Source organism: Anolis carolinensis, chromosome 5, assembly GCF_035594765.1.
Source record: "Anolis carolinensis isolate JA03-04 chromosome 5, rAnoCar3.1.pri, whole genome shotgun sequence".
Taxonomy (NCBI): Eukaryota; Metazoa; Chordata; class Lepidosauria; order Squamata; family Dactyloidae; genus Anolis; species Anolis carolinensis.
This window is the reverse complement of record NC_085845.1, coordinates 84,035,658-84,058,023: the sequence shown is the minus strand read 5'-3', so window position 1 is coordinate 84,058,023 and position 22,366 is coordinate 84,035,658. Positions and strand designations below refer to the sequence as shown.

General features: G+C 39.2%; 1 protein-coding gene across 1 annotated transcript in view; it reads left to right on the top strand.

Moving 5' to 3' along the window:
* The window catches only part of cdhr3 (cadherin related family member 3), a 74,869-nt gene that overhangs the window by 43,109 nt on the left and 9,394 nt on the right, over positions 1-22,366 (top strand). The window contains 10 exon segments of the mRNA XM_062982727.1: positions 2,475-2,569; positions 2,797-2,901; positions 5,025-5,179; positions 5,459-5,648; positions 9,412-9,577; positions 12,315-12,405; positions 14,391-14,489; positions 16,670-16,881; positions 19,047-19,218; positions 21,410-21,654. Of these exon segments, the coding sequence (XP_062838797.1) occupies positions 2,475-2,569; positions 2,797-2,901; positions 5,025-5,179; positions 5,459-5,648; positions 9,412-9,577; positions 12,315-12,405; positions 14,391-14,489; positions 16,670-16,881; positions 19,047-19,218; positions 21,410-21,654 (1,530 nt within the window).

Genomic DNA, 22,366 nt, shown 5'->3' with positions numbered 1-22,366 from the left:
TATCTAAGTCAGAATGTTAAATAGAGTGCTAATACTCCTCCTTTTCATAAACTAGATTACATACATGAGTTTTTAAAGGAGAAGAGGGAAGGGGCTGTTTTTAATTCTTTCAGAAGGGGGTTCCAGAGGTGGGAAGCGATCACAGAGAAGGCCCTCCTCTCTCGTTCCCACCAGCCACACTTGAGATGGGGGTGGGACCTCCTCCGTGGATTGCAAAGCTTGGGCTGGTTTGTATACGGAGATGCGGTTCCGCAAATAGTCTGGGTCCGAACAATTTAGGTGTTATGGGTAACGACCAACACTTTGTATTTAGCCCAGAAGCAAATTGGCAGCCGATGGAGCTGCCGCAGCATGGCAACTATCCTCTCATGGTATGGCTCTCCAGTTAGCAACCTGGCCACTGATCTCTACACTAGTTGAGGCTTCCAAACTATCTTCAAAGGCAGCCCCATGTAGATAGCATTGTAGTAGTCCAAATGGGAAGTAACCAGAGTGTGGACTACCATGGCCAGATCTGGTATCTCAAGGTATGGGCGCAGCTGGCACACAAGTTTTAATTGTGCAAAGATGATCATGGCCTATGCCAATACCTGGGGTCCCAGGATCAGTCATGAGTCCAGAAGCACCCCCAGACTGTGAACCTGTGTCTTCAGGGGGAGTGTGACCTTATCTAGCACAGGTTGTAATCCCACACCCTGATCCACCTTCTGATTGACCAGGAGTACCTCTGTTTTGTCTGGATTTACCTTCAGTTTATTAGCCCTCATCCAGTCCATCACTGACGATAGGCACCTGCTTAGAGGCAGGACGGCATCCTTAGGTTTGGGTGAAAAGGAGTAATAGAGTTGGGTATTATCAGCATAAATTTGACACCAAACTCTGGATTATTTTTCCCAGCAGTTTCATGTAAATGTTAAACAGCATGGGGGACAGAATTGAACCCTGAGGGACCCCACAGGCCATCGACCAGGGAGTCGAACAGGAGTCCCCTAGCTCCACCATCTGGGTACGGTCCTTCAGGAAGGACCGGAGCCACTGCAAAATAGTGCCTCCCAATCCCATCCTGGAGAGATGGCTCAGAAAGATTCCATGATTGATGGTATCGAAAGCCACTGAGAGAGCCCGGAGAACTAGCAGGGACACAATCTCCCTTTCTAGCTGTCTTCGTAGATCATCCACCAAGGTGATCAATGCTGTCTCTGTCCTGAGGCCAGGCCTGAAACCAGATTGTGATGGATCCAGATAATCAGTTTCATCCAAGAAACTTTGGAGTTGTGAGGCCACTACTTTATCTCAGATTATCCATACTATATTGCTAATAGCAGTTTGCTGAACTAGTATAATGGGGAAATGCTTGGTTAACTCAGTTGTGATTATCGGACTGTTCAGATGCCAGATTGGGATTAAAATCACACATATGATCCAATAGAAGATGGAATTTTGCATTGAATATTTTTTAAAACCCTCCTTATTCTTGGTATATTGACATAGCAAATTACTGGTCTTCTATTTATTAAATATGTGGGATCTATTCCTCTGAAAAATTGAAAGCAGGGTTGACAAGAATAAAAGGAGAGTCCAAGTTTAAACGAGCTAGTAATTTATTTCCAGCAAAGTACAGCCAGATACCATAGGAAAGTGCTCAAAAACAGCATGACAGCCAAAGAATGCCCCTGTTTGCTTGTTTGTTCAGCTAGGAAAAATTAGATTTGGATTATAGTTCCACAACCCCAAAGCCAACATAACCTTTCGCCATGCTTATTGGGGATTCTGGGAGTTGTTCAGTGAGGTGGAAGATCTACTTTAAGTCTTAGGACTTTATCATACCAACTTGTTGTCTCACGGTAATCACATTATTTTAAAAAAATGAAAATCATTCACATTTTTCTGCTGTCATGTCTTGACATTCACTTGCTCAAGAATAGTAATGGGGAGAAGAGAATCACACTCACTCATGCTATGTGATTGCTAAAATATTGCAACTGCAGCAGAGGGGATGCACCACACGCTTAGGAAAGAGACAGTATTGGAATAACAGCAATATCAGGAGTCATGGACAGGTTTTCCCCATACATGAAAAGAGATGTCCACTAACAACTGAATTATAAATCACTAACAGGAAAGGTATTCTATCATCTTACAATTAGCAAGCAAACATGGTATTATCCTGCTACAAATGCATTAAGCAGTCTCGTGTGATAAAATCCTTACGTTTCAATTTTAAGGAGCTATCCATGGTGTAGAATCTCTTTTAGGAATAGAGTTCAGCACTTTGGATAAGGCTTTGAAAGTTTGGCCTAAAACTCAGAGAAGATTTGCTGCCTCACGAAGTGTAAGTCACCAGAAACTGAGACATAACTATCAACAAAGACCATGGCTGGAAATGAAACACAGGTTGCACTATTTCTCTTACTTTTGTACATACTATGCACCAAATAATACTATCATTCATATACATCTGCCATTTATTCCAGTATTCATTGACTCCTGACTCACTGCCATTCGGTATTTCTGAAACTGGAACCATTTATTCTTTGAAGAAATTTGATTATGAGAAAGATCCAGATAAGTAAGTATGCAATTATGGCAAGTTTCACATTTCATAAAGTGCCTGTTTGACATTATTAATTATTTGCTGTGAATAAAAATATGCAGAGCTTTGGAAAATGAATTTTGGGGGCTACAGCTCCCAGACCCCTCCTGCAGTCATAAAAGTCATTTTCTCAAGCGCTGCAGAAATGTTGCATTTAAATCACAAATATTGCATGAATCTTGAGCCACATTTTCGTTTTACAGCTATACCTTACAAATTACAGCAAGAGACCGTCTTGGTCAAAATGTCAGCAGGACTGTGATTGTCAGTATCATAAACACCAATGATGAGCCTCCTTATTTTACTACGTAAGCAAAAAAACTACAATTTCATCCAACATTTATATTAGGATTTTATAAATGAACACTAGAATTCTGTCAGTTCACAGAAAAGCGAGTAGAATGATTCCCTTTTCCTTTTTGGTGTGTGTGTGTGTGTGTGTGTGTGTGTGTGTGTGTGTGTATATATGAATTTAATTGATATATATAAAATAGGCAGATAAAACCACACACACATGTATGCACACACAGACATAGATCAAGGATGATTCATGTTGTTAGCTTTGCCTGCAGGCTCTCACCTTTAAGGTGTTTTGCCAAGGCTACTGCTCTCTTTTAGTTTCTTTACTCCTTTAATCTCTTATATCATGGCTTCCCTTTATTTCTCCTGGATGATACTCTCTTCTAAGTTTGCTTTCAAGAGCTCCTATTTATTTCTATTAAGTGAGATTTTCTTCTTTACTCTGTTTAGAGTTAGAACTGGATTCCGATAATATCTCATGTTTATAGTACTTTTAAACTTTTGTTATAACCTCTAATGGGATCTTGGGATTTGCGGTTTAGGGAAGGGCACCTCCCTGAACTGCTACAGAGCTCTTCTACTGTCTCCCCAAACAATTAACCTAGGACAGCCGCAGCAGTCAAGATGGAGGTCCTCTACTTTTGAGGGGTTTAGATGCACTGGACCTCGCAAAAATGGGAAAACAGCAAATTTAAAAAATCTTTTAAAAACTTGAGATAACACCTCTCTAGAAATATGCAGGTCCTTCAGAGCAATTCTATCAACTTCTGCTGGAAGTTAACCATAAAGTAGCTCTAGAGGACTTAGAGGTTCCTAGAACAAACATGAATCAAATCCGTAAAAGTTAAACCCAAATGTGGAAGGCTGATTGTCACTGCATAGTATTAAAGGGCTCCTGCCGAGCCAATCAAAGTCAGAGGCCTTTTCAAACTATTCAGCAGTCTGTGACAAAGCAGGAAGGTTAGCCAATCATTAGTAGAAGCTATTTAGATTAGCCAGTTTTTCTTTGATAGTTATAATGCAAAACCAGTCATTAGGTTCTGGAAGCTTTAGAACAGGCATGGGCAAACCGGGCTGGACACGGCCCGGGGGCTGGACATGGTCCTTTGAGCTCTTTGCTTCACCTTGGTTTGCTTCAGCCCCCCTTTCAGTGTGCTGATGCAGCAGCCCTCCACATCCCCAGGCTGAGAGGAAGGCCGAGGCAGAGACATGCTGCTGCCAAACACTCTCTGGAGAGTACTTGGCAGCAGCATGTTTGTCTCCCTCCTCTGGGCCCAGGAAAGGCAGACCGTTGTCTTCTCAGGGCTCAGAGAAGAGCTGGGGAGACAAAAACATTGCTGTCTGTGGAGACAGACCCACCCCTTCCCTCTCCCGCCCCCTGCCCTCTCCTGCCCCCTTCTTTCTCCCGGCCCCTGCCCTCTCTGGGCCCCTTCCATCTCCCAGCCCCTTCCCTCTCCCGCCCCCTTCCCTCTCCCGCCCCCTTCCCTCTCCCGGCCCTTTCCCTCTCCCGGCCCTTTCCCTCTCCCGACCCCTTCCCTCTCTCGACCCCTTCCCTCTCCCGGCCCTTTCCCTCTCCCGGACCCTTCCCTCTCCCGGACCCTTCCCTCTCCCGGCCCCTTCCCTCTCCCGGCTCTTTCCCTCTCCCGGCCCCTTCTGTCTCCTGCCCTCTTCTGTCTCCCAGCCCCTTCCCTCTCCCTTTCTCTGATGAGAGAAGCATGCAAGCCATAAATGATAGCAGAATCATTTATTTTGCCGTCATGTGGTGAAGCAACTGCATGCACTGCAGATTCTAACTCACCTCACACTGAGCAAGACTATCTGAATAAAGGGGCATCAAAAGGACAGGAATTTAGAATCAGTGAGACAACAATTACAGTGTTAGTGACCATAATATTATTTTAAGAAAACAATACTATTGTCTATAACTAGTGACCAATGTTTATCATTCTTCCTTTTATTTAAAACACCTTATACAATTATTTCCTAATGGAAAAGCATTGGGCTATAAGATGTTAAAAACTATATCCTGAAATTCACTTGATCGTTTTCATCTGATTTATTGGATGTTTTCAGTCCCTTCTATTTTCATTTTAAACTATGTTCAACTGTAAACATTTCTGGCTTTATTTAGTAAAGAAAGAGCTTTCAAAATTCCAGAAGAAAGCATGCCCGGATCTTTTGTTGCCAATATAACTGTTAAGGATCCAGATGGGGAAGGCTATGAACAGGGCCTTCGCTTCAGCATCAATAATCCTCCAGCGCTTCCTAATTTCTCTATAGATCCAGGTAAGAAATACCTCCTAGGGGCACTGAATAGCTTGAAAGGAGTGTGATAAACAAGTACTATGGAGAAACAGGGTTGTTGTATGTTTTCCGGGCTGTATGGCCATGTTCCAGAAGTATTCTCTCCTGACGTTTTGCCCACATCTATGGCAGGCATCATCAGAGGTTTAATCATTTTAAATCAATCCTCAACTTTAATCATTTTATGTTTAAAGAAACCTGTGGCAGAAGTTATTTATGCATGGAGTTAAAAATCTTTATAATTGAACTTTGTTTTTTTAGTGTATGGTACAGTTTTAGTGGCTAAATGGTTAGACCGTGATATTGAGCCATGGAGAGAACATCCCAACATTTCTTTGGTCATTCGAGTTGTGGACAGTCCCAGTGATGGACGAAGTGATACAATGGAAATTGTTATAACAATTGAAGATAAAAATGACAACCCGCCAGAATGTCAACTCTATAATTATAGGTATTAACTTTCACATTTTGGAGAATTATATTTGCATTGAATCAATCATTTGCTTCTTGTTAATAGGCTATCTGTTGGGAATATCCTTACGATTTCATGTATTGTAATTAATTCATGTTTAAGTAGTAGTGACACTATTAATAATAATAATAATAATAATAATAATAATAATAATAATAATAATAATAATATACTGTATTTATATTCTGCTCTATCTGCCCAAGGGGACTCAGGGTGGATTACAAAACATGCATATTGCAAGCATTCAATGTCATTATACAATCAACAAGGACAGACAATACACAAACAGAGATAAAGGCATTCCCCATCTTTTCCATTTCCAGCATCTCTGAGGCTGTGCTTGACTCCGACTTAGGGGTGGGCTGCTGTTGCTCCATCTTCCATGCCAAGGAGCATTGTTGTCCTTAGACGTACTCCTGATCGATGTCCTTAAGGGCACCTTTTTATTACCTCCCCACTAAAAGCAGTACTTATTTATGTACTCACATTTCTGCTTCCAATCTGCTAGGTGGGCAGGGATCTGGGCTGATGGCAGGTGCTCACCCCAACCCAGGCTTGAATTGTCAACCTTTAGATTGACAAGATTTTCTGCAGCTAGTGGAAAATAGTAGAAACAAATCAATGTCCAAAAGCAATTGTGGAAAAAGTAATATTTTGACAAGGTCACCTGTTAGGATTGTCAAAATGTGACACTTTTGGGTCTACTGTTCCTTCAATCCTCTTCATAACATGCTAGATGAAGATTTCTGGGTTTTTTAGTAAACCATAGAAATCCTAAGTGTTCTAAAATTCTGATTTATTTTACCAGTTTTCATTATGTCTGCCACTCCTTCCTAAGCTAACATCTTGCATCTTGTCTCAGGGCCCCATCATAGATTTCTCTCCATCTGCCCATTTTCCTGCTTTTTCAGAATAACTTCCCTGTTGGTTGATATTTAATGATAAATCTCTTTCTAACACATTAGAGTCATTGTGAATATTCTGTGATTTCGCAGTTGATTAGTTAAATACCTCAGTGGCATATCCTTCAAGATTTCCCAGATGAAAATCTAGCCAAGCAACAGCAGACTGTGATCAGTGTGAAAACTTATTAATGAAAAAGAACACACCATTTAGGAGAGACTGCAGCAGTTTGCTCTTACCTGAGCTTATTGGGAAGAGCATGATTTCATTGCCTCCTCTTGTCTTTGCATGCTGAGTTGACTTGAGCAAACTACTTTTGCACTCTGAACTCATGCCATTTCCACACTTGCCATATTATCCAGATGATCAAAGCTGATAATCCACATTATTTGCTTTGAATTGGATTATATGAGAGAAAAACTGGGATGTTTTTAAAGCATCTAAAAAAGTGGAAAGACAGAGGATTAATCAGAAATGTCCATGCCACATCTCTTGAAGTTGGGTGATCATGCTTATGGAGAGAAAGTAACAGATGACTGATTACACTATGTAACAAAATTTGAAAAAAAAATCTGATCCTGGTTTGAAAGTGTTGTTTTCTGTTTAATTCTGTGGTACTTATTATGAAAGTGTTATGCTCCAGAAACTTTGTTTTTGTGCCTGCCACAAACTATGTTGAATTAGTTGAGACTTTATGAGATATTCATTAAAAACTATAGCAAAATGTGCTGCAGGATGTCCCGCAAAAACAAAGTTTTTGCAGTTTAATAAACTTTTTCCATGTTTTTATCATAGAATAAAAATATTCTGACACCTTACTGTTGTACTCCACCTCATGATCATTTCCCCCACTCTTGTTTTGTCCACCCCATGCATTTTATTTTACTCATGCACTTTATTAACTTTAGTGAGCTGTGACAGTTACCCACTCATTCCTAGCTGGATCTTTCGATGTCTCACAGATTATTGATTAAGATTGTTTTATGTTTTATGGTTTTAGAATTTTAAGCTATTTTAAACTACAGTTTGACTGTTCTGTTTTTAACTGTGATGTATATATGTTTTAAACTGTTTATTTTATGATGTTTGATGGTGATTGGGCTTGTCCCTATGTGAGCCGCTCTGAGTCCCGTCGGGGAGATGTGGCGGCATACAAAAATAAAATAATAATTATTATTATTAACTTTATTTATATTATTTATTATTTATTTATTTGTTACATTTATATGCCGCCCTTCTCACCCCGAAGGGGACTCAGAGCGGCTTACAAATTAAATTTACATACAATATTATATTATTAGCATAGTACAATACTGGCAATAAATTACTATATTGTACTATATCAATATATTGTAATATTATTAGTAATATTACATGTAAAATATAATATATAATTGATATTAATATTAATATTCCTTTTTATCTCCCCGGAGGGACTCAGAGCGAATTACAGAATACACATATAGACAAACATTCAATGCCTTTTACAGAGTGAACAAATGACATACAATACACAGACAGGTAAAGGCCTTCCCCTTCCATCTTCTGCATTTGGAGGCAATGCTCAACTCTTGCCACGGGGAGGTCCCCTTGTACCATTTTTCCATGCTGAGGAGCCTGTTGTCCATAGACATGCCAATAGAATTGACGGCATGTCTGCATGGGGCGCCCTTTTACCTTCCCGCCGAGGCGGTACCTATTGATCTACTTGCATTACATGCTTTTGAGGCTGGCAGAAGCTAGGGCTGATGGGAGCTCACTCCAACTTGTGGCTTCGAACTACTGTCCCTCCGGTCAGCAGATTTCCTACAGCTAGCAGTTTAACCTGTTGCGCTACCACAGCCCTAGAACCAACTAGGAAATGACACTTATAACCCAGTGGGGCTGATGGGAACTGTTGTCACTGTTGTTGTTTACACATGTAAAGGGGCTAAGTAAAACTTTCAGAAAAAGTGCTATATAGCATAACCTGTAGTGCAGGGGTGGCAAACTGATTTTCATCAAGGACCACATCAGCCTTATGGTTGCCTCCAAAGTGCTGTTAAATCTATGGATGGAGAATTTGTGGATACAAAGGGTCAACTGTAATTTATTTACATAGAGGTCCGTACTCTTTAGTTTTTACCCAGTTTGTATCCCCAGACGTTATTGTGAGACAACTCCCATCACTTTTGATTATCCGCCATGTGGACTGGGGATCATGGGAAATGCAACCCAACAGCATTTGTAGCTTTGAGGTTGGAGAAAGTTTAAAGGACATTTTAAAGTCAGACATCATAGCCATAAGCCTTGAATCTATATTTAAACTCCCCTATCCTGATGAAACAGAACAAACTGCAGTCTTCTAGATATTACTTTATTACAAGTCTCATCAGCTCTAGTTGGAGGGCTGCATAAAATGACATGGCAGCTGGATTTGGCCCACAGGTCTTGAGTTTGACGCATGAGCTCTATGGTTGCCACATGTGCAGAGCTTTCTCAAAAGTGCTATCCCTATTTCAGAATTCTCTTTTGATAGACTGGCTTTCACACTCTTAACTTTCATGCGTCGATTGGAACATAGCTGTTTGTAAAGCTTTCAAAAAATAAGTAGCTGCTTGACTTGTTTTATATTGTGACTTGTTTGTATTTTTTATTATTTATGATTTTATTATGATTTACTTGTAATGTATGGCTTTAGATATTTGTAGTATGTTTCAGGTAAATACTCAGCTACAAGAGCAGGTAAGATATCAATGGAGGTTTGATTATTATAATTATAATAATGATAAGAATATTGCTATTATAAACTATTAGAATGCCAGAAATATTGTATGAGTATTTCCCCTTTTTAAAACAGGGTGACCATTCCTGAAACAGAACTTCCTGGATCAATACTAAATTTAAGGAATTTCTGTGAAGATATTGATGTCGAATCGCCAAACAATGTGTTCAATTTTACTGGGCTGTCTGGAATTGGAAGTAATAAATTTACACAGGACCCGCCTGGCTCTGGAAACCTCCAGGTAAGCTAACTACTGCATTATTGCCATTCAGCTTGAGGAAGGAAATGTTATGGTGGGTTCTTAGAAAACACACCAGGGCTTTCTCTGAAGTGGAAAAAATACAGGTTTATTTAGCCAGCCAGGACCCTGGGTTGAATCGTTTCAAAAAATCACGAAGACCCTGTGATTTTTCCAACAAAGAATTTATACTGTTGGCATACATTGAAAGCATTCAAAAGCACTACATAGTTTTTATTGGTATAGAAACATCAGCCGAGGTGATGCGTGCAAGATGAAGTAGTCAAAGAACCCTCTTCTTTGCATGTACTGTATATTTCCTGATCACATGGCATGTCCTACTGTCTCAAACAGCATCATGTAGGTGAAAATGTCTGTATGATCTTACAGACCCCTTCATTCCCCCCTTTGATGCTCCGACTCCTGTAGAAGGAAGCATCACCCTTGTTTGGTGAACATTGCAAATGAGGCCATCCTCTCAAGATCCTGCAGGGTAGACTCCAGTAATATATGGAGTGAGAGCTGCTAGATGTACAAGCTAGGTTTAGAAAAGGCAGAGGAATGAGAGACCAAATTGCCAATATCTGCTGGATAATGGAGGAAGGTAGGGAGTTTCAGAAAAACATCTATTTCTGTTTTATTGACTATACTAAAGCCTTTGACTGTGTGGATCATAATAAATTCTGGCAAGTTCTTGGTGGTATGGGGATACCTTGTCTGTCTCCTGAGGAATCTGCATAATGACCAAGTAGCAACAGTAAGAACAGATCACGGAACAATAGACTAGTTCAAGATTTGGAAAGGTGTATGGCAGGGCTATATCCTCTCACCCTACCTATTCAACTTGCATGCAGAACACATCATGTGTCGTGCGGGGCTTGATGAACCAAGGCTGGAGTTAAAATTGTTGGAAGAAACATTAACAACCTTAGATATACAAATGACATTTTGATGGCTGAAAATGAAAACTGAGGAACCTTTTAACCAAGATGAAAGAAGAAAGTGCAAAAGCTGGGTTGCAGTTAGACATAAAAAACCCAAGATTATGGCAGCCAGACTGATTAATAACAGGCACATAGAAGGAGAAAATGTGGAGGCAGTGACAGACTTTATATTTCTAGGCACGAAGATTACTGCAGATGCAGACTGCAGTCAGGAAATCAGAAGACGTTTACTTCTTGGGAGGAGAGCAATGACCAATCTCGGTAAAATAGTGAGGAGTAGAGAATCACATTGGCAACAAAGATCCATATAGTTAAAGCAATGGTATTCCCCATAGTAACGTATGGATGTGACAGCTGGACCATAAGGAAGGCTGAACGAAGGAAGATAGATGCTTTTGAACTGTGGTGTTGGAGGAAAATTCTGAGAGTTCCTTAGACTGCAAGAAGATCAAAGCAGCCCATATGCCAGGAAATAATGTCCGACTGCTCACTGGAGAGAAGGATATTAGAGGCAAAGATGAAGTACTTTGGCCACATCATGAGAAGACAGGAAAGTTTGGAGAAGATAATGATGCTGGGGAAAATGGAAAGAAAAAGGAAGAGGGGTCGACCAAGGGCAAGATGGATGGATGGATGGATGGTATCCTTGAAGTGACTGGCTTGACCTTGAAAGGGCTGAGGGTGATGAAGTCCGACAGGGAGCTCTGATGTGGGCTGGTCCATGAGGTCATGAAGAGTAAGAAGCAACTGAACAAATAATCAGCAACTCGTCGTGGTCCTGAGTAATAAAGCAATTCACAGTATTTTGAAGGAATTTAACAATAATAAGTAAGCAGCACAACATTAGCACTGTATGCAATCCCAAGAAGCAGAACAATAGAAAAAGGTCTTTTATCCATTGGATGGAGGGTAACCAACCTATTAACCAATCAAAAGGAGGAATTTGTCCCTTCAGTATTGTGCTCCATCAGAAACAGCTTTTAAAATATACAATTGATTATAAATAACCAGGTTGGAAGCATATTTCTTAAAAGCTGGTATAACTGTTCTCTAAATGTGGACAAGGTGTGTTTCACTAAACCACAAATGCCAGGATTCCATAGGATACAATCATGGTAATTAAAGTGAAATTACAATCAGCCCTTCACATTCACTGGGATTAGTGACATTTTTATAAAAAATCACATTTTGCTCAGATATGATCTAGAGACTTGGATGCATGCTGTGAGGCTTTCCAGAATCCGTAGAGCACATTTTTAGCCTTTAAAAAAACATGGTGGAAATACTCTCCATACCCCATAGATATAATTTTGGATATTTCAGAGAAAGAAAAATGACCATGTGATCCACAAAAAACCCTCAGCTGACATTCTGCATACTATCATTTTTGCAAGCAGGCAAAAACTTTTTTAAAAAAATCTTGACAGGCATTTAAGAAAGGATATTTCAGAAAAAATGACTTGTATAATGAGCTTTATTGTTGTTCCAATTTGCTTACCTGGGTTCAAAATTAGCTATGGTTTAAATTCTTTTTAAACTTTGGTTCAATGTTCATTTTTAACTATGTTGTAACTATTTTATCTCTTCTGAGCCACGTTGAGACCCCAACTGGGAGAAAGGTAGATAGATATGAAGAATAAGAATATTCTAACTTGACATTAAAACAAGGTATGGCCTTTTCTTTAGCTGAATGTAAACCTTTCTTCTCTAGAAAAAAATCTGAAAAACTTGTTGGCCCCAGAGACATTGCCCTTAAATTATCACAATAAAATAAAATAATGTTTATTTTGATCCAGTTAATAGGAAGTGTGGATCTTGAAAATGAAAATCGAACAGAATACAAACTGAATATTGTGGTGCAGGATATTGCTTCGCCTTATTTTGCCAGCAAGTATTTCCTTTTTATATATTTCCCCATCATTTTCCTCTTCTCTTTTGAAAACTGTTATATTCAAAGGTAGCTCAGAAGTACTACAAAATTAGCAACCCACCAACCTTGCTGGATAAGTTGAATATAAAGTTTTGCTCTCCAATAAACATTGAACATTTCTTCATAATGCCCCAGTTCTAAAATGGTTGATCTATATAAATTTAGGACATCAGATTCAACTACAAGTTATTTTTTTATTTCCTATCATTATTTCTTAAACTTTCCCCACTCGCAATCCCTTTCCACCTGAGATATTTTATGTGATCCTGGGTGTATTAGAGATAAAAATCAAACATTTACTCATAATAAATCAGCATTTGCAAGGCCTGCTAAACAGGCTGATTCTCCTTTTGTGAAGTACAACTGAAATATTTTCTACAGAGTCCACTGTAAGCACTTCACATTGTTGCTAACAGGTTTATGTAACTGGGAGGTGTTCAGAAACCTTTTATTGCGGCCAATTTTTTTCATGATCTTAACATTGAGCTAAGGGGACCTCAATTGGGGTTGGGATCCACAGTTTAAGAATCAGTGGCTTAGAGGACAAAACATGTCTGTTTGAACAGACCAACTTTTACTGAATTTAGATGTACAGTACTCGGGGCCAAAGCCAGAAAACAAATTTGGGGCCAGGGTGGGGGGTTGAAACTTTTTTTAGCGAATCATGAAAAGTAGTTCCATAACGCAAAATAATTTAGAAATCAGGTTCCATTGGTAAACTTCAGTGGACACTCATGGGGATTTTGTTAACCAGTTAAAATTCATGAGTAAACCAGGTTATTTTTAAACCTGAAAATTTTCAGGAGGGGTGAACCCCTAACCTCCTCCCTCTTGGCTACAGTCCTGACTGTACTTAATAGGGAGAGTTTGTTCATTTCTTATTTCATCCAAATAAATCTTATTTCATCCAAATAAATCTTATTTGGGGTCAAAGCATGCTCTTTGCACCATTAACTTTTCAATGAATTCTGCCAAAGCTCATAAAGCGAAGACTCTCTTCCTTTAGATAATATTCTTAGATTAACTTTCTTGGTTTTCTTTGAAGTTCTATATGTGTAACTGCTGCATTCCCTGTTTTCATTGTATCTCCTATCCTCTATTGAATTCCTTTATATATCTCAACATTTGCATGGTTTTCAATGGGAGTTGCTCTCTAAAACCTTTCCCATGTGGAAGACTGCATGGTTACATAACTCGTGTTTTTCACAAAGGTCTTCTGGGCTTTGGGAAAAGAAATCTAAACAGTATTTTATTTTTAAAAGATGTTATTCCCCCAGAGTTGGGCTGATAGAAGGGGTCATTGGCAGAAAAACTTAGGGCTCTTCCAGACAGGCCCTAGATCCCAGGATCTGATCCCAGGTTTTCTGCTTTAAACTGGATGATATGAGTCTGCACCGCCAGATAATCTGGGATAAACAGAAAATCTGGGATCAGAACCTGGGATATAGGATCTGTCTGGAAGGACCCTTGGATGTCTCCAGCTGGACAGGTCAAAGTATGTCATGAAGCTTAAACCACTGAGTCGCTTTGAAACTCTAGTCTAGTGGTTCTCAGCCTGGGGTCCCCAGATGTTTTTGACCTACAACTCCCAGAAATCCCAGCCAGTTTACCAGCTGTTAAGATTTCTGGGAGTTGAAGGCCAAAAGCATCTGGGGACCCCAGGTTGAGAACCACTGCTCTGGTCACTTTGGGTCCCTTTTTAAAGAAAAATAAAGCTGGACATAAATAATAATAACAATAACAACAACAGCAGCAGCAACTTGATAGCTGGCAGCCTATCAGTAATTCATGGGCAGGCAGACCCTTAGAAATAAAGTCTACCAAGAGGAAAAGATTACCTAATTCTCTGGAATCCATAGTATTTTGGACAGAGAAGTATTGTTAAAAGAGTATCTATATATTTATGTCATCTTCATTGTTTCCTTAATTGTTTTATTTACAGAGAATATCTACATTTATGTCAGAATAGAACCAGTCAATGAATTCAAACCAGTCTTCAATAGTTCCTCATATGTTTTTAATGTCTCAGAAACAAGAGTTGGTAAGTAATGGTCATTCTTTGTACCTGAAGTGGAATATTAAAAACCATCTTCCCCTTTCAAATCAAAGTGCATAGTAGCTGAATCCAGCCAGGTTATTTTGCCATCTGATGCATACAATCCCACAGATATCTTTCCCTGAGAAAAGAAATGCCATGATGATATATAAAGACCTGGATCAACTTGCTAGTCCCAACTAGTGCAAACGTGTTGACTAATGATAAATAGAGGCATATGTAGTGCCGATTGATTCTATGGGCATTTGTGACCTTGGACTAGCAATCAATTGGATCTAGGACTAGATAAGTAACAATTTGCTATTTCATGGCACTTACCTGGGGCAACTGTCTCAGTCTTCCGAGAAATAGACCTGAATATTGCTAAAGCAACATCCCACACCCCACATTGTGTTAGGATTTTTTGGATGTTAGGGAAAACTACCCCAAAACAGCAAAGCATCCCAAATATCCAAAACAGGATACTTATAGTTGAGCATTCAGCTCACAGCAAGCAGAGTGTGAAGTGCCATGTGGCTGTAAAGAATTTAGAGCTTAGGAAGCGAACATGCAGAGCTTTTAATGCTTGGAGTGTCGCACCCCAAGGCAGAAATCCCTTTGACTGTAAGCAACACAGCAACTGAACATACAGTAAGCAGTTTATTGTAGAATATATAAAAAGCCAAGCAGAATATGGTAAAAATCCAAAAATAATTAGGAAAGAATGTCTTTAAAGTTTCAGTTTAAATCCATAACATCAAGCTGTAGAAATTTTGTGGAGCAAGGCAGGTAAAAACAGAAAACATGGCAAAACAAGACCATTGGCAAAACTTGGATAAAGTAATTCAGGAAGCCAACATAAAATCCCAAAGGCCAACTGGAACACCATAAATCCTTGGAAACAGGGAGCATTGGGAAAACATGAACCTTGAGTTAAGGCAAAGTTGCTTCAACTGAGAAACAAAAGCAACATGAATCAATAAAAGCCCTCAGAATTTCCAGCAGTGAGAAATGCATTTTTTCTTCCTTCTGAGACAGCTGGCTTATTATTATTCCTTTTAAATTGTAAATGAGCAGACCGTTTGAGTTTTTCTGAGATTTCCCTATCTTTGCTGTGAAACTGTCTTTGGTTCAAGGTTATCTCCTCGCTGCCAGCTGGACACCCAGCCTCTGAATCGCTGCCAGAGTGTAACTCAGCAGAATTTGGTGAGAGGTCATCTGAACCTGTCTCATCTACACTTAAGTCTGGCTGCTCAGGCCTCCCATTGATACTTAATTCTGGCCCACATTCCTCAAGTGAAACATCATTTTCTGTATGAAAGCCAGTCTCAAGCTGTACAGAAGGGCAGACACAGATTGAACAGGCTGACATACAATATGGAGATCTTTAAATGACAAAAGTTTTTTTTTTTACAAAAACAATATCTACATGTCTTCATAGTGAAGAACTGGGTCCTAGATACTCTAACTAACCCCATCTCTTTCTAGGGTTCAAAGAGAGGGAAAAATCTCCTAGTATTACATCTCTCCTGACACATAAGCAGAGCGAGATCTCAATACACACAGCACACAGTGTGGGGTTGAACTCCAACACTTTGAACAAAACATCATGTTAACATGGTACATGCATTAGGCTAGGCATAACATTGAAACAAGTGAATGAAGAAGAGTTGCATCCAAGGTAAATTGACCTTTAATAGGAATGATTAAGCAATCTGACATACAGTTCCTCCCTTGTAAAAACAGAGGGTTTTTTTCACATGTGTGGTGCTTCTCTAACTAGATCAGTGGTCCCCAACTTTTGGGCCTCCAGGTGTTTTGGACTTCAACTCCCAGAAATCTCAGCCAGCTTACCAGCTGTTAGGAAGTATGGGAGCTGAAGTCCAAAACACCTGCAGGCCCAGTGAACTAGATGCTTGTGAAAGCCTACATTAAAGAGCCTCAGTTCAGTACAACATCCATCTATTAAGATTCTAAATGCAGAGCCTAGAAACACCCAAGGATTTGCAGTCCAAAAAAAAGCACATTTTCCAAACCCTGGTATTTTAAAAAAATGAATAGAGCTTATATTAGAGAGGGCTTGTATGAAGATTTGTATTTATACTCCTGATTTTTTTAAAAACCCACTGTATTAGAAATGCTCGCCTCTCAAATGTGTAACTTTCCCAAACCCTGCTTCATTTCAGCCGGATCCATAATTGGAAATGTGCATGCAACAGATCAAGATTTGCCAGGCACTGGGATATCGTATTCACTTTTGAAGCTCTTAGATGTATTCTGGATCGATTCTACAAAGGGCAGTGTGGGAATTGTGGCAAAATTAGATTATGAAACAAATCGGAATTATACTTTTACAGTACAGGCTTCTGACAATGATGGCAAATTTGCCACAGCATCAGTGAGTAAAATGTTATTATTTTATTTATTTAATTAATCAAAACATTTATATTCTGCCCTTCTCACCCTGAAGGGGACTCAGGGGGGAGCACAACATATATATGGCAAGCATTCCATGCCGGGACATAAAATAACTATAAATATACACAAACATTAAAAATCAGTTATATCTACTTTAAAATCAGCTGTTTAAGCCAACTCAGGACACCATGCTGGCTCTCTTAGATTTTAGTTCTCAAGCTAAAATCTAAGCAATTTAAAAACAGCAAAAACTGAAATCAAAAGCCTGCCGAAACAGGTGTGTCTTACATGCCCTGCGGAAGACTGATAAGTCCCGCAAGACACAAACTTCAGGTGGCAGAGTGTTCCAGAGTATTGCCTCATTGTACTGCCTGAGAGGCTTGGTCCCACAGCCAGGTCTTTACCATCTTTTTATTATTTATGTGGATATGCTCATTTCTAAAGTACACAACATTCTTGCTTGTTTCTGATTAAAACAGTAAAGCTAGAAGACATTTCAAGCATGTAGACTGGATATGTATGGAGCTTTTGGGAACTGAGAGTACGTTTCAAAATACCCACTATCCAGTGCCAACATTGAGCACCATCCTTTGTCTTGCCCACTCTTAAATCTTGGATCAAACAGGGACTTAGACAACATGTCCTGGTATAATTAATTGGATCTGGGATTTGGAGCTGGGGCATTTGAGAAAATGAGTATAAGGGAACCAGGGTGAATCACAATGTACATATACATGGCAAACATTCAATGCCATTAGACATACGACGTAGAGACAGACACAGAGGCAATTTAACGTTTTCCAGCTTCCGGCTTCATGAGGGCATGCTCAATTCCGGCCACAGGGGGGATCTGCCGCTTCACCGTCCACTTGTGACACCGAGTCCTTGATGGAGTACTTCCTCATTCCTTTCCGCACGCTGCTGGAAGTTTTTATGGTATAAATTAGTTAAATTAGCCTCCCACATTAAGCGGTACCTAAATTTTCTACCGACAGATGCAACTGTCTTTCGAGCTGCTTAGTTCAACAGCAAGCTAGGCTATTAAATAATCAGGAGCTCAATTCAACCTGCGCTTCGATTTCATGACCTCTCGGTCAGTAGTGATTTATTGCAGCTGGATACTAACCAGCTGTGCCAGAGCCCGGCCTGAAGAGTTTGCATAGCACTTTGCAGTGACAAGTATTCAGATCCACCCTGTTTTGGATGCTATAGTTATTACACGTCCAGTGGATTTAACCTTGGCCCCTGCTTGTTCAATGCTATTGGATATGTTTCAATCTGTGTAATCTAAGGACAAGATCCTTGGAACAAATGAGAGGCAACACATGCATATTAGGATGATGCCCTTCCAGATTGTTGAAAGCAGTCCAAGGGGTATTATTATTATTATTAATAATAATAATACTCAGTTTTTTTCTCTCCACAAAGGAGTAGTGAATGCCTCACTATAGCAAAGCAGGTTTCTATCCTGTGTAAATGAGGCTGCAGAGAGGCTATTGTTGAACGAATCCACTTTGTATCTGACCGTACTGGAGAAGTACTGCCCAGTCTCCAATATCCCTGTTGTCATATAATATTGATGTTTCATTCTTTTTTAACTGTTATAAAATAATATTTATCTCAATCTTTTAAAAATGATTGCAAGTTGCCTTGAATCCTATCTTGGGAGAAAGGCATGTTATATGTTCAACAAATACATAAATAAATTGACGTAAAAGAGAAGGGATTATGACAAAAACTCTACCGAGTGGCCAAAATTCTATTAGAATAGAACCATTTTATTTGTGTGTTGACCCACCATTAACCAAGTATTTGAATAGTTCTTCAATTGAGACAATCCTCTGATTAATTTATGCCTACATTCTGCTCTGAAATCTCTGTATATGGAGCAAAATGCAACACTGTAAAAATAATAAATAATATGGGGATTTCTCTTAAATATAGTTCCTCTAAAAATAGAATATCTGAAACATTTTTCAAATATACAGTCAAGAGTGTCAAAGCAAGCCTAAATGTGTGTTTAATTTTAATTCTTAAAAGATAGAAATATATGTGGAAAAATGTAATTTCATAGCAGTGAGTAGAAAAGGGTTTGTTTTTTTTTAGTTAATCGAAAGGTGGTTGAAAAATTATTCATTCCTTCAGGTGACTGTGAACGTTTTAGAAGAGAATGATGAACCACCCATTTGTTCACCCAATTCATATTTGCTGGAGGTTCCAGTGGACCTAGAATTTGGAACTAACATTAATGGCTTCATTCTTACATGTGAAGACAAGGACTCAAGTCCCAAATCATTCCGTTATTCTATTAATTCAGGTACTTTGCTTTTGGACTCTTTATTTTTTATTTTGTCATTGGTTATTGATCACCATTACTAAAGCTGAATACTGTATATACTAGACCAGTGGCTCTCAACCTGTGGGTCCCCAGATGTTTTGACCTTCAGCTCCCAGAAATCCTAACAGCTGGTAAACTGGCTGGGATTTCTGGGAGTTGTAGGCCAAAAACATTTGGGGACCCCAGGTTGAGAACCACTGTACTAGATTGAAGTCATCATCAGTTCAGCTGATGTTCAATTCAGTCATGTAGCTTATGAAATTATTGAAAACAATAATCGGCTTGACATTTTTTCCAGTTTTTCCAAATACATTTTAGGTTTCAGAGTTCTTTTACAAAATAATAACTAATTGTGGCTGAGCTTCCTGAAAAATCATTATCAGCCTTCTCCTTCGGTACAACTGGGGAAAAGTTGTGTCCTCCCCCTTCCCAATATGTTTTGGACTTTGTTGTTGTGTGTCTTCAAGTTGTACAGGTTGTTTTACAGCAACCTTAAGGTGATATTTTTGCAGGGTTCTCTAGGCAAGATTTGTTCACAGGGGGGTTGCCTTTGTTTTCCTCTGTGGCTGAGAGAGAGTGACATGCCCACAACTATTGTTCTCTTTAGTATAACTTCTGCCTGTGTCTTCTTTGTAATACGACATGAAATTTAACTGAGCTTTCTTTAACTCCACTTTATCTGATTGAACAAGATAACACCAAAAGTGTGTAAGAAAATTTCCTCTGCAATGGTACTATTTTAGAAATTTACATAATGTTCCTGTCTATTTGTAGGGTCACTTAGTTCATCAGACAGCCAGTCTCAGCTCCCAAAGATTTTTAATACACTTATCCCCAAATTTCATTGCATATAGTTCAGAAATGCCTAATTTCATTACAAGCCCCTTGCAGGAATATAGTACCTTTCTTCAAAGGAAATAAAATCCTACTTGAAACTATCTTTGAATCAGTAGCTTAATATCTTTTTATATTCCCTTTTTTGGTATTGCAGTTGTAGTCAATACAGCCCTATTAAAAAAGGTGAAAGGCAGTCATTGAGGTGGAGAGGGCATGAAAAATGGTTGTGTCATGAATCCACCCTGAATAATAATAATAATAATCATCATCATCATTATCATCATCATCTGCTGGGATCTGCACGCATCATCCGAAAATACATCACACAGTCCTAGACACTTGGGAAGTGTTCGACTTGTGATTTTGTGATATGAAATCCAGCATATCTATCTTGTTTGCTGTGTCATAATATAATAATAATAATAATACAGTAGAGTCTCTCTTATCCAACATAAACATGCCAGCAGAATGTTGGATAAGCGAAAATGTTGGATAATAATGAGGGATTAAGGAAAAGCCTATTAAATGTCAAATTACATTATGATTTTACAAATTAAGCACCAAAACATCATGTTTTACAACAAATCAACAGAAAAAGCAGTTTAGTACATGGTAATGTTATGTAGTAATTACAGTATTTACGAATTTAGCATCAAAACATTGCAGTGTATTGAAAACATTGACTATAAAAACATAGACTATTGAAAGGCAGACTGCGTTGGATAATACAGAACGTTGGATAAGCAAAGGTTGGATAAGCAAGACTCTACTATAATAATAATACTTTATTTGTAGACTGCCCTATGTCCCCTAGGGTACCCAGGGTGGCTTCCAACATGATAAAGACAAAGTAAAACAAAGTAAAATATATTTCTGTAAACAACAAACAATACAATACATTACACAAGTTAAAATAAGTAATTTAAATAATTATCAGTTAAATAATCAACATTTAAGATTTGACTCCGGGAAGCAGGGTGACTTCCCACTGTTAGCCCCAGCTTCTGCCAACCACGACTATACTCAATGTCAGAGGGAAACCTTTACCTTTACCTAAGCCATTAATAGCCAGTTAAGGTAGAATCAATTGATGAAGTTGGAAGATGTGTTCATAATTTGCCTTCAATCCACCTGTCAGCCTTTGTTGACCTCCAAAATTCCTAGGGTTTTCTTAAGCTAGGAATACTCAGAAGTAGTTTTCCCAGTTAATTCTTCTAAAATGTTTAGCTTCTAAGATCAGCTGAGATTTGGTGTCTTTAGGGCATTTCAGACGCCTCTCTATAATTTCATACATATTCTAATGTTCAATTTTTCAATTTGTCTCTGCTTTTAGGTAACGTGAATAACCATTTCACCTTCTCACCGAGCGCAGGCTCCAATGTCTCACGATTGATGCTTGCATTGCCATTTGATTATGAGGGAGGTCTGGACAGAATTTGGGACTATAGACTTTTAGTATTCATAACAGATGACAATTTACTCACAACTGATGATAGAGCTACATCCAACATTCAAACTGGCACAGTAACCTTAACCATCAGAGTGATTCCCAAACCAACCACTGTGATCCCAACCACAGTAAGTCTGCTGAAATGCTTGATCTTATGCGCATGTTTAGGATTGTTTGGTGTTTAAGAATCAAGATGGCTCGATTATGCACATTCCAAGTACTATAATCACTCATAATGAAATGGTTCTTGGCAATATTTATTCAGAAGAGGTTTGCCATTGTCTTCCTCTTATGCTGAGAGTGTTTGACTTGCCCGAGGTCACCCAGTAGGTTTCCATGACTAAGTGAGGATTCCAATCCCGCTTGACCAGAATATAGGTTCAGCCTATAAACCACTACACCAGTGGTTCTCAACCTGTAGGTCCCCAGATGTTTTGGACTTCAACACCCAACTACTAACACTGCCACTACCAACAGCCATTTGAGTAGTAAGCAGATGAGCAAGATGACAAAGGGGTTTCAAGCCAGAAGCACCTGGAGATTTGTAGCATTTTTCAAAAAACTTCTAAGTGGAGGACAGCAAGAGAAAAACAAAGATTACCATATATCCTCTACTTAGACAATAGTACCCTCATTACAGTTAGGAGAGGAGCCCCCAGTGGCGAAGTGTGTTAAAGCGCTGAGCTGCTGAACTTGCAGACCAAAAGGTCGCAGGTTCGAATCCGGGGAGCAGAGTGAGTGCCCGCTGTTAGCTCCAGCTTCTGCCAACCTAACAGCTTGAAAACATGCAAATGTGAGTAGATCAATAGGTACCGCTCCGGCAGGAAAGTAATGGTGCTC